Source organism: Nipponia nippon, unplaced genomic scaffold (assembly GCF_047370975.1).
Source record: "Nipponia nippon isolate SJK-2023a ecotype South Korea unplaced genomic scaffold, ASM4737097v1 scaffold_6, whole genome shotgun sequence".
Classification (NCBI taxonomy): domain Eukaryota; kingdom Metazoa; phylum Chordata; class Aves; order Pelecaniformes; family Threskiornithidae; genus Nipponia; species Nipponia nippon.
Window position 1 is genome coordinate 61,883,936 of NW_028262380.1, and position 13,694 is coordinate 61,897,629.

At 42.9% G+C, this 13,694-nt stretch overlaps 1 protein-coding gene across 3 annotated transcripts in view; it reads right to left on the bottom strand.

The window, feature by feature from the left end:
- The window catches only part of ADGRL3 (adhesion G protein-coupled receptor L3), a 513,913-nt gene that overhangs the window by 318,352 nt on the left and 181,867 nt on the right, over positions 1-13,694 (bottom strand). For all 3 annotated transcript variants that reach the window (XM_087736050.1, XM_087736051.1, XM_087736049.1), the window contains exon 4: positions 11,862-12,106. In XM_087736050.1, coding sequence (XP_087592176.1) covers positions 11,862-11,916 — 55 coding nt within the window. In that variant the 5' untranslated portion in view covers positions 11,917-12,106. The remainder of the gene's footprint in view (positions 1-11,861; positions 12,107-13,694) is intronic.

Sequence of the window (13,694 nt, forward strand, 5' to 3'; positions counted from 1 at the left end):
ATAATTAAGTTACTATGCTTTGCAAGAACTGCTTGCTGGTTAGAGGAGAAAGACCACAATTCAACGCCCTAGCGACAGAAAGGCAGGAAGAGCTCAGATATTATATAGGTGAATGGGGGACAGCCAGCATTACTGGGGCAAAGAGCACGCAGGACAAAACACGAATCCACATAAAGCCAGGCATCAAAATAGAGCAGTCCTACCTTCTGGGGCCTGCTAGGAAGTTTTTGGCACCAGTGCTACAAATCACGGAATACAGCAAATAGTCTAAATCGTTTGGGTTTCTACTAAACAGGATTCCCGCCCCCATTTTTAATTCAGTTCCCCAAGGACGCTGAAAGAGCATACAGGTTCATCCATTTTGTGCATCATCTCCTCCATTTTATTGTCTTCCACCCCTTTAATCTAAGGCTCCTGTGAATTCAGGTACGCGATCTGAAACAAGGATTGTAGCTGTCAGGATGCAAGGACATGCTTGCGGTGCCTCACGGCGACCGCTTTGTGTCAGGAGAGGTAGAAATCCTAGGGACATGCCAAAATAGCTTCTCACAAGTAAGACCTCATCAGCTCTCAAAATCTACATCCAGATCTGTTTTGTCAGACACAAGCATAAAGGTAAGCAAGTACTTTTTTTTTTTTTTTCTTTTTTTTATGGCTGTCTGATACTGTAACACATGACTTCCAAGCACTTTTGTCAGCAGGGCTTGGAGACTCTAAGGTGTCTGTTGATGATACAAATTCATTATGTATTTGGCATCTGACCAAGAGGCCAAATTATTTTTTTATTTTTTCCAATCAAATTAAGGAAAACAACTAAACATTATTAGATTTCTTAGTCCTCAGAATTCCCCCAGAGTAATATCTAATAGTAAGATTTTTAATTGCCTATGCCTGTAAGATTACGAATTGCGATGACAGGCCAGATTTCAAGTCACATCAATGAAATGAAGGCATGTTAAAAGTTCCTTGCATTATTCCAACTTTAGACTAGCTCTCTATAGCTTTATTTATATATACAGTGTGGAAATTATGCATAAAGCACAGACACATGCATATATATATATATATATATATAAACACACACACACAAAATAAACTCAGTGACCTGGATTTTCCTACAATTATTACAAGTAGGCATTCTTCCTTAAAACATGCTATAAATTACATATGCATAGAAGCAAGCAGCAGTGATAGCAAAATATTGTTTTAAGCGATAAATAGGACTCGGCCATGAATCTGTCTTGCACAGTGGAGCTGTGCCTCCACTGGAGGAGCAAGGGGGATTCCTGCTCTCAGGAATGCCTGTCAGCACCAGTGCTGAATGCTCCCCTCCAGCAGAGGAGCAGACATGGAAGGGGGACGATGCATTCTGAGACATGCACGGCAAGCAACAGCTCGCATGGTTACTACCAGCCCCTGGCTTTGTGGAGCACCGCCCTGGTTTTCCCCGCCTGTAGAGACACTGCCACGTCGGTTTGGTCATCCACACCTTGAACTGCAAAGGAGTTAAGCACCCAGCCCCACTCCAACTCAGCGCAACTAGCACAGCTAGTCTACCTGCCTTGCTTATAAACTGACATGCACATTTCCTCCTCCACCATGCTAGAGAGAGCAGTATTACACAAGACTGACTTACAAAAGCTACTTTCCTTTTTGTCATCTGCTCTCTCGATACTAAATCGGCCCTTACTGCAGCCTCCAGCATTTCACTAATAGAAACAAAACACTGTGAATTAAAAATTGGAGACGGATCTTCAGCAACAAGAGCTGCGGGGGGGGGGGGGGGGGGGGGGGGGCAGCAATCCTCATTTAAATCAGCAGCACTCATGACTGCTAATTGTTCCTAGAAGAGCTTGAAGGGGAACAGTCTCCCAAGAGAATAAGAATCAAGACAACACTGCAGCTCTTGGGGCAGGGGAGCAGCCCACAACCTGGTCAACTCACTGCAAGCACCCACATTTGAGAGACGATTTGCAAAGACAAGACCAAGGTATGATCTCTTCCATGTTACACTCCAGCTTTCCACAAAATAACCCCTCCGGGCTGAGCAGGCCAGATTCAAAGTGCATTTACATAGAATCACCGACTTGCCGTGGGATTTGGATCAGACCCCAAAAACTCAGTTTAAAAATGCCATTTATTTATGGATCCATGTTCTGGAGATTTAAGAACAAGCAATAATTTGCCTGAGCTTCTACAATCCATCAGGCATGGCAGTTTCTACAGATTACGGCATAGGAGGGAGTGACGATGCCCTTACCTCTTCCTCTGCCCACTCTAATGCACAGACTGGGGAGGATCTTTAGCATCCATGAATCTTACGTGAAGCAAACTCGCACCTCAAGATGTGTAGCAAGGCACCCAACATTATCAGGCACTGCAGAAAGCAGCCCAACACAGCAAAGCACAAGGAGATATATAAAAGTAGATGTTGCTCTGATTACAATTTCTTAAGTTACGGTATGCATTCAATACTGCAGCATAACTAAAAATCCACCAGCCTAGTCCTATGCTTTCTGCGATGGACAGATTGCACCATCTGTGTGGTGTTGGCTAAAACCCCATTGAGCATCCCACAACTTGGAGCAGATTCATGAGAGAACAGAGCTGGTCCTGCCAGGCACTGGGAGGGATATTCAGAGGGGGCTGCCCAGCACCAAACAATTTCCTGGAATCAGGGAAATTCAAAGTGGGGAAAAGCTTCTGAAGTCTCCAACATGCTTTTAATTTCTTCCCATCCCAGAGTGTCTTTCCCAGATGAGTTGCTCATTGAGCAGCAGGAGATCTCTTCCAAATTCAAATAAAACCACATTACCAAGCAACATAACCAGTTCAAGAAATCATGATCACTAAAAGAACCAACTGAACAACAGTGAATGTGCCATGGGGTAATAAACATCAGATGGCTCTAGGATTCATTTAATGTGACTGTGGAGTTGATAAAATGGATGTTAGAGATTTCTTCCACAGAATCAGCATTTTCATGTGCAATAAAGAGCTTCTGCTTGCTGTTCTTGCTGGGCCAAGGGTGCTCTTTCTAAGAGGAAAACAGCAGATTTGCCCAGATCTTGTGGGAGCAGGTTAGCAGCAATTGAGGAGGCGGTGCGAGAATGAAGGTGGCCATAATTCATTCCCTCACTCTCACTCTTTTCTCATTTTAGCTTAAAGTACTTCAACATGCCCAGCTTATATGATGAGAGAACTAGGGCCAGACAACCCTCAGAAGTTTGTTGTTTTTTTTTTTTCTCTCCAACTCCAATGGTTTAAGCTTAGCTGAAGTTATTAGGAAGAGAAACAGGAGTGACATCCCATCTGTGGGTATATTCACATCCAGAAACAGGGGTGTTACAGCTGCATGGGAAGGACGGGCACGTCAAGCTCTTGTGCTTTCAAAACCTGGCCATGGCTCCCCACCTGCATTGCTGGGAAGGGTGGCTCTGCCCTAGCACTATGCATCTACTTTAGCTGTGAAGCTGTCTTCAGGTCCTGCACTTCTCCAAGTATTGGGGAAAAGATGCACAGCCTCATCCATCAAACCCCTTTACACAGCCCAGAACAGCAGGCTCTCTCCAACCCCTGGTAGCTTCCTGTCATCTTCATCACATAAAAGCTTTATCTGGAAGTTTAGCATTAACAAAGCATTAGGCAGGATTAGCAATTAGCCAAATAGATCTCCATTTTCCCATTCAGGTAATAACGCAATAGGTGAAAGCAAACAAGGAATGAGTAGGCAATCATCTCCCCTATTCACTGGGATGAGGAAAGGGAAGCTGCCCATTTCTGCTCCTTTCTCTACTGCACCAGCCTCATTCAACTTTGGCTTGCCCCACACCAGTCCCTTTGGAGTATCCTGCATGTCCAGGAAGACAGGGGACAAGCTGCCCTCTCACATGCAGAGATAGCTGCAGCTGTGAAAATATTCCTGGTGCTCCATGGTACCTCTGGGTATTGTCTAAGGCACGGCTGTACCCGTATTAGTCAGCTTTGACCCTCTAGCTTTTTCAGTGCTGGTTGCTTGGGATTATTAACTCCAAAAGGACGTGTAAAAAGATTATTCTGATGTGTTTATTTGGAAAAGTCAGGCAGGTTTTTTCGTTTGGTTGGTTGCTTGTTTGTTTTTTTAAAGTATTTACATCTAAAGCCAAACCATAGTAATCATATCACAGACACTTACTGCTTACATGTAAAATTATCATGGTTTTTCATTGGGCTGCAGTAATATCCCTAAACCCCAGATATCCACCAAAAGTGAAACAGCACCAGCCGCATCAAAATCCTGATCAGCTAGAAGTTGCTGAGAGCACAAGTAAAACCTATTCAGAGAGGAAGTCCCTTGGAAGAGATGACTTTTAATAGCTATTGCTTATTTATTCTGCACCTTGCTATGACAAGGACTAGTTGGGGACAGGGCTGGCTAACAGTGCTTGCTAGCCAGGGACTATTGCAGGAGAGACTCACCAGGATCGGTGTGGATGAATCCTCCTGAATCCCAGGAGAAAGCCAGGCACTGCCCCAGAGATCCTGTCATCTCAGTGACCAGTGTGCCAAGTACATGGCTGCTCTTCATTAATTTCTTTAAAAGCAATTCATCGGGAAGAGGATTTTATCCTGGTAACCCTTAAGCAAACATTGAGAAAGATTTTTAAGGGATTCATGGCCCTTTTGTTTTTCTTCTCTAGTACCGCCCAAGCCACTTTCCAGGTTGGCTTATTCTTCCCAACACTCAGCAGAGCAGGCATACCAGCCTGGTCCCTCCAGTGCTCGTCCACACTGCTGCAGACAACCCATCCTCTCTACTCACTCAGAGCTCACTAGGACCAAAACCAAACGTGCCGGCCGTAATAAGAGTGTCTGATGTGCGCATTTGCATAGCCTGAACTGGAAAAAGATTGGAAGGCTCAAGAGACTGGTTGCGAGCTAAGGTTTCCAGACCAAATCAAGACCAGGTCAGGAATAAATAAACCTAGTTATCCTACTTAGCAAATGCTTGGCAGCTGATATGAAAGGAATAGTTAGAGTTAGGTCAGTTTTTTACACAGCAGATGTCTGCACCACAAGACCCATTCATTAGATAGGGTTAATAACTGCACAAATATAAATTTTCAGGATTCAACAAAACTCCCCATCTCCCAAAGCTACATACCCCTCTTTGTGACAAGATCTGTGTTGTACTTTTCAATTCCGTTTTTTAAAAAGTAACTTTTCTTAAAGAAGTTCACTAACAAAAACATTTTTATAATCACAGTAAAATATAATGGGAATTAAATTATGGTACAATAATTCACACTTAGCTGCACAGAGGCCATTTGGCCTTCATCTTTGTGCCTGAATGTGCTGGGCGTGAATTACTACACTGTAATTCACATGCTGTCACGTCTTATGGCTTAATTAACGCTACCAAAAAAAAAAAAAAAAAAAAAATCAGAGTGCACAGAGTTGGTCACTAGAGATCAAAACCAGTCTTGTCAGGAAATGGTTACAAATGAAACAAGCATTGGAGGTTATAGCCCTGCACAGTAACACAACTCCCCCCCTTCCTATCGCTGCGAGCGCAAGCACATTTTCTACTGCTATAGCTCAGAAAGAAACCCACGTGCCCTGCCGCTGTGTGTCATACATGTTAAGAAGCCTATAGGAAAGGATAACTTCCATGCATGAATTTGGGCCCTAGTTGCCAGCCTTCTTCTATAGTTCAAATCCTATAGCTCCAGCTTCATTGCAACTAGAGCTGTGCTAATAGCTAAGGATTGCATGTCCCATGGAAAGCATGCTTTGGTATGAATGGCAAGCGAAAACAGTACAAGATCTTGTTTCCCTCCATAACACAGGAAGATGCTATGAGCCGACACACTTGCCAAACACTGAAGAAAAAAAAAAAAAAACAACATTATCAGAAAATCCCCTTAAAATCTCCTTCCTTATTTAGTGTGAAATTTAGACATGAAAGAAGTGGCTCCGCACACAGACCTCTGCACTGCTTAATGGCTTAAGTGAGAATTAAATGGTGTACAGAGTCTTTGCAAGGTTGAATTTCACCCTCTACCAGCTTATAGATTGGTCAGTCATCACATGGGGAACTTAATACTCCCGATTTTAGTACACTCCTGCTAATGAAAGCACTGTAGTATATACATAGAACAGCCGCCCCCTTTTATCAGGAAAAGCCTTCCTCAATCACTTGTTCCACTACGGAAAAGGTGGCACGGCTGCAGGTAATACAAATTGCCAAGAAGAGCAAATATTATAAATATTTCAAGGATGATTAATCTTTTAAAACAATGAAGTTAGGCAGAAGCCTTGAAGTCAACTTGGCTATTTCACAACTAATAAAACATGTCTCTTGTATTTCATTTTGACTATATAAAGAGTATTGTAGTAAAAGGCAATTATCCACCATTCACTAGCTAACATAACACTTGTACAAGTATAAAAGAAACACAGTATGTATTTTAAGCAGCGACAGTATTTCCACTGTACTAAAATAGTAGTGAGGCAAATGTTCAGCTCACATTAAACAGCACTCTGTCACCAAGGACCAGCTTGCTAGCATCGTATATTCCCCCAAGAAAGATAATGCTGCTTGCTTTAACAGAATCATTGTCACCAGGCAACTACCAGTGCTGTTCAGTAATAAATATTTCCACTGTTCCCACAGAAACTGGCTCGGCATCAGGACCTGCTAATGCCTAGAGAGATCAGCTTGACCTTTCAGCGCCATCTTCTCACAAAGACGCAGCCCTCCCTCACCACGGTTTTCTCCCAGAAACATCGGGAAGATGGCGCAGAAGCACAGAGGGTCAGAACAGGACAGCAGACGAGGCTCTTTTCCTTGCAGCGGCGATGACTTGAAAGGACTTCAAATTTCATTTTCTACTCTGCAAATGATAAATTAGTTCAGCACCATCTCGAACTAATTCTCATACAAAGAGACAAGATGGCATCTGTCCCTAAATGCAGGAAGGTCACTTTACAGCTATGCCACAAATCTGCATAAATAAATTCTTGGAGGCAACTTGTTTTTTGGAAGTTCAGAGTTGGGCCAGCAGCAACTGCCAGTTTGCTGCTGTCAGCTGTCAGTAGTAGGCCTCAAGCTCCATAACAATAGCAGGCTCCAGGACTTGTCAGGCTTTGTCCTAACTAGAACCTATTTTAGCTTGAACTTAGCTCTATCTCCAAAGTATGTAAGAAACCTTTGCTGCACCTGCAGCTTGCTCTAGGATCAGATGACTCTCATATAGCCTGTCCTAGCTGTAACAGCAAAACTACTCTAACGTCAAATACCTATTGTCTGTCCTGTAATTTCAGCCGCGTTTTTGTTATATTATTGCCTAACTTGTTCTGGCTTCAGTCTTGCTTAGCTTTGGGCAAGCATGTGGTTCTAGCCCCCCCCCAAAAATCACACTGTATATGGAGAAAAAGTTTAAGAAAACTAAGTAATCACAGCAATGACTAACTAACCCCGCGGATCATCAGGAGGGAACAATCTGCAACCCATTAACAAATACAGGGTTAAAACATAGGAAAAATAACCTCACCAGCGGCAAGACCAAGGAGGAACCAACCCCCACAACTGACACCACACTTTTGCCCAAGCACGAACCAGGATGCTGACAGCTCACTCTCATGACACAACTGCAGGGCGAGACCTTAGCCTCAGAGCAAACAGGCAGATAGCCATGCCTGTTCATTTTATTGCATTTGTAACGATCTCCAACAGAAACTGGGCAATTTGGATTATTGCTTTAATCTGAGTAATAGTAAGTGTTTGTCCTATTTTGGATTAGACTGTTAAAGCATTAGCGTAACAACAACAACAAAAAAAATCATTCTTCACTACCCACCATGAAATTATGCACACAATAGAATCCTTAAAAAAAATAATTTCAAATAAATAATAATAAAACAATCTGATGGGATGATAAAGATCTTTGCATTCAATAGGCCTTCAGCTCTTTTCCAAAACCTAAAATAAGTTACTTGTTTGGAGACATGCAAAACTTCACCCCACAGCGATCACTATGGTATGCTTCCTATCCCGCTCTTAACAGCGTGCAGTTCTGAATGCTTTTATTTCTATTATTATTTTTGTTCAGCAGTCTGGAAGTTTTAAATCTCTACTCTCAGCCACACATGAGCATGACAGCAATGTGACAAAGCAGGTGTACATCTCTCCAGGCTTGCAAACCAAGCTGCTGCCTGTCATGTCTGTCTCATTTCGGGTGAACTTTGACAGTGTTCATTTGTGGGTAAAGACCTTTGTTTGGGGTCAAGGGAAGGAAGGCTGAGGAAGATGAGAACAGCTGCTCATTCCAGAAAATGCCTCTGGGAAATCCACCTGTTACAGGCAAAGAAGATCAGTTTGCTCAGGTGTACATGGGGGGATGCAAGCCAAGAAGCACTTTCCTGGGGGTCCAGGCCTTTAGACGCTTTGGGAAAAGCTTCCAAACAGGGGCAAAAAGGAAGCAGGGGTGCAAAAGCCCTGTCCATAGCGGAGCCCTTGCAAAGGATGACAAAGCCTTTGTTTTTGTTGCTGATGTGTTTTCTGATTGTTTGGGGGTTGTTTGTTATTATTATTATTGTTGTTGTTGTTGTTGTTGTTGTTATTATTATTATTATTATTATTATTATTATTATTATTATTATTATTATTATTATTATTATTATTATTTTATTCCCTGGTAGTGTTGCTTTCTATCTTGGCTAATTCTCTAATTTTGTATAACAGGTTTAGTTTTATCCAACATATGGATTTATAGGCTTTGCTGGAGCTTAGAAGAGGGGATAGCTTTCTGGGGGCTTCCACACCAGTCTGAGCTGTGTTGTCTATGCAAGCTGTAAGCTATTTTCCATTCAAGTGAAGGGCAACAGTAAAGAAAACATCCACTACTCAAATCTGCTATTATCTCAAGTATTTCACACGGTTTCAGTTTTTTTTGCGAGCTATGATTCAGAGCAGTCTGAGCAAAACTAGACAGTACAGTGCCTGTGCATTTAGGATACAGCAGATTAACATCATCACCGAGAAACTGCAAGGATTCATGACTTTTTCCCTTTTCATTATTTCTACAGCTTATCAACAAGATGACATTGTACCACGGCAGTATCCTGGAAGATTACTTTTCATCTGGCAGAGCACTGAAGTCATACACCCTTTGACTCCACACCTGTCATCACAACCCAAGACACACAATATACTCCAAGAAATGAGACAGCTAAAAAAAAAAAAAAAAAAAAAAAAAAAGCCCCCTCAAAAAAACCCAATACAACCAAAACAAACAACCAACCCCCAACAAATTTTTTACATCACTGGCCTAAGAAATCTGCCTATAATGTAGCTACCACTACAGATGAAGGGACTGGGTCAGGAAACTCAAAAAGGGAATGAAATGCAGCGAGGTCAGTCTGTAAAAGCAGTTCGTATCAACTCCGGCAGTCACTACAGGACAGGAGTTGTTCCAGCCGATGAAACAGGAACTCAAATGCTTGAGTCCTGTTAAACATAAAATATGAAAGCTTTCTGCATGCAGTGAAAGGGGATTATTAAAAGGCGGGGGGGAGGGGGCAGGGCTTCACTGGACTATTTTTATATGCAAGGTGAGACTGTGGCATGTGTTTAAACACACATATACTGTCTTCAGGTTAGCAGGAACCTCTGCATTGATACCGGTTTGCCATTCACTTTAGGCAACCTTCTGCAGGTGCTTGCAGGCAGAGGAGCAGCAAGGGAGAGCACCTGAAAGCCATCAGATACTCAGTCTCTGATTTCAAAGCTTTGGAAGCCTCATTAGACTATTTATTCCAATCTTCAGTACAACTGTGATTTTTATGCGCGTGTCCTTCGGTCCCCATGGGAGACTGGAGGGGTTTGACTGCCCAGTGCTAGCTGATACCAAACATACTCATCGAACACCACATCACACAGCTAAACTGCAATCTTCTCCCTTCGTTTAGTATCAGGAACGTACCATCCTTAAACAACCAGACACACACTCAGTACCTGCTTCCCCCAAGAAAGGCAACAGGCCAAAGTTTTGAGATGGTAGCTGCATCCTGGCCAATATTAGAGATCAAAACAGAGAGAACCAACGAAGTCCTTTGGCTCAAGACCAAAGGTCTTCACTCTCCACTGTTCAAAGGTGGCTGTGACCCTCTACCACACTTTTACTAGCGATTTATAGGGATGAGATAACACGTGTGTTGGTTAGATGTGTGGTGGTCAGATTTACCACCACTGACTGCTACAAAAACCACAGCAGCCACCCTGTACGTTTACTTTGTAGAAGAACATAAAAGGTAGAAATATTTCCAGGCATCTAGTTTCTGAATCTCTGGTGTTTCCTCATCTGCAGCATATGACTCCTAGGATACTTGTGACATTTTCCTCTACTGCAACTATCAGGCAGGATTTTCCAGCCACATTGGCATTAAGAACTTAAAACACAACTGCCAGAGGCGTATTTAAATTGTTAATTGCTTTAACTGTTAATATTGTTTAATTATAAAGATTTACAAAACATTTAACTTTCCTGGAGAAGAATGGAGAGCACCTTTCCTAATAGCTCTATCATTCCACCCCAATTGGTTGGCTCAGTTTAAATATTCATTCTAATTTTCACATCAGCGAGGAGTTTCGCTTGAAGAACGATAGTACAGATAACCTTTGTGCCCAAAGGTGTTATAAGTGATATGAGCAGACAGGTTGTGCTCTATAAATAGATATGTTCAGCCAATTACACATATTTCATTTTTTAACCTCTTTCTTCACTGTAAAATTTTGCTCTAGTGTCTTAGCACATAACACAGTGCGTGTACAGCACAAAAAGTCTGATGAATATTTTAAAAGCAGGGGCCCACAGCCTACATACAGGGAGTCATGTTATTTACAAACATGTTCCCATTGACCTGTAATTAAAATGAGATCCTTGGCGGAGTTCACCTTCCATTTAGGCATAAGGAAAATCAGGCAGCCAGATTTTCCAAAGCTCTGCTCTGAGCATTTAGCGACCATCACTGCAAATAGGAGCTCCTGAACCCTTCAGCACTTATGAAATCTGGCAGCTTACTTCTGGGGCCTACATTTGGGTTTCTTGTATCAAAAAACCCAACCCCAGGCCTCAAAATCTTACTCTAAAGAATTAAACGTGTCAGATTTCACTTAACATTTTCCTGGCTAATAAAAAGACCAAATTTTTCTGCTGGAGCTCATACATCCCTGCAGCACAGCAGCTGTGACTGATGCTGTTAGCTCCATTCTCAGATGCAGCCTAGCTGTGCAGCATGGTGCTACACCTAATGACTCCACATTGCTGGGTGGGTTAGACAGTGTGCCAGGCTAAGGCAACTATACTGATTTTTGGTTCTTCTCAGCTCAGGGTCACTGAGATTATGGGAGCCTCCGTCTTTTGGCAAAGCATGGAAACATCCACTGCAATGGTTGAAATTACAGTCTAACATGATGGTAGGCAAGATCCTACCCTGGAGCTATGGCTAAAGGGGGACATGCAGCCCCTTACTGAGCAGTATTCACAGAAGAGAAATTCATTTCCATGCAGAGGCCAAGAGAGACAATCCCAGTGACACACAGCCAACAGAACAGGTTTGGGCATGAGGAAAAAAGTCTGCCTTAATGTAGCAGCTAAAATCGATAACAGAAATCTTTATGTGTGACCAGAGTTCTTTGTTTCATGACTTAACTAGTCACAATATAGCCTGGGAATTCAAAGACCTGGGGTGGAAGTGGGGAGAGAAATCAACATCCTGGAAAAAACCACACCATTAGGTAAAAGACGTAGGCAAAATCCTTGCTATTTTCTATTCTCTCTTCTCTTCCCACAGGCAAATTTACACCATCTCTCACTCACCATGGGCTAACGGTGTTAAGAGCATTGTGAAGAACAGCAGCTGTGATGACCACATGACTGTGAAGGAGGGCTTGAAAGTATCCCAGCAAACGAGGGTTCAAACAAAACAAGGTGAGCGTCCTCCTGCACTTGCTTCCAACACTTCAACTGTTGGCCTTCAATTCACATCCGAAAAGGGGAAAAAAACAATCAAAAATAATAATAATAAAAAAAAAATCCCACAGCCAGTATCCAGAGTCTGAGACCTACAAATGAGAAAGGAAAAAAAATGCAGTTAGTAAAACAATAAGATAGGTGTTTTCAATCAAGTCTCGCTGTGTTTCTTTGCTGCCAACAGCTGTAAAGGCAAACGCGTCTCCGCCTCCCCTGCCCTTCAGATGTATGCACATTCCTATGCACAATAGGAATTAAAACTTGTCCCTGTGCAGAGAGACAGTTTGTGCATCACTAATGCTCTGCTTCCTCTCTCAAAACAGGGCTTAAGACAGCAGTTTTGAACAATGATGCCCACAGGTCCAGAGAGTCCACAGACTTCGAAGTAGACTAGAAAAAAAAGTCCATACGTATTGCATCGTATCCTACGTACATGGGACTTCTAAAACAGGCTGCACCTCTCCTGAAAATGTTTGGGTGTCTAGAAATCACAAGCCAACAGAAATTCCAGAGCTAAAATGGGTTTAAATGGTGCCTAGGCTCTGTGCTGATCTCTTAAACAGAAAGAAGTTTCCACCCAAGCCACTTCTTTTCCACCCAAAACCCTCAAATACAGGGGGAGCAAAGAACAAACGCAAGCTCCTGAAAGAGGACACTTGCCAGCATGCTGGCAAGTCAACAAGCTGCCGACAAGAGAGGTCACTTTGCCACTTGGTCTAGGCCATACCTGTGAGCACGCATGGGAAGCACGGTGCTTTAGGAGAAAATGCAACTCAGTGTTGTGACAGAGCTGCACTCCCTGGCCTGCCTCCCCCCTCCCTTCAAACAGAAACCTTTTTGCAATATATTCAAACACATCCATACCAGCCTGGCTGGTCCCAGTGTAGGGAATAAGACACCCAGCCAACAATCCTGCTTTCTCTTTAACCTCCTGCACAGTATCTAATGCAGGTGGACACGCTGGCCAAATAGAATCTATGCGAACATCTGCTACATGTCCTGAACAACTTGGGCAGAAACTGAGCCCAGTGCTTCCTCAGGTAGTGGGCATTGCACTCTTCTGCTAAGACCTTCACTCCCTTTTGCATTTCTCCCATGGCTCCCCTATTGAGGCTGACACCAAGATACCAGGCAGTGGGATCAGTAATATGGTTTGGGAGTATGTCTGCCAACCGTATGCCTAAAAGCCTCTTTATTGCCCCATTTGACATGTCCTGTAGGGCTTTTAATCACTGAATCTGAACCAGGCTTTGAACCCAAGCAGAGCCCAGAAGTCGCCCTTCCCCTATAGCTTCTGTGGTGACTGCCAGGGACTCAGTCACTCACTCCTAGTCAAGCTCCAGTTATTCATCATGGAATTAAAAATAATGGTCTCGTCCATCCCACACACTTACAGGAAAGCACAGGGCAATCTCAATCCATGCTTGAATAGAAACATTCGCTCATTTATTTGGACAAAGTATTCCAGCTTCCCATCATTTTAATCTCTCAAGAAGGGGCTAGATGGCCACAGTGACTCAAACTTGGCAGGAAAAAAACAACTATACAGAGTTAAACCATGGCATCAGTTTGAGACTTAGCTCCCCACTGACTTTGAAATGATGATAAAATATGAGGAATTGAAAACTACTTTGCATATCTGTTTTGAACTCCCTAGACTCTGCAGCCTTCACAGCACTG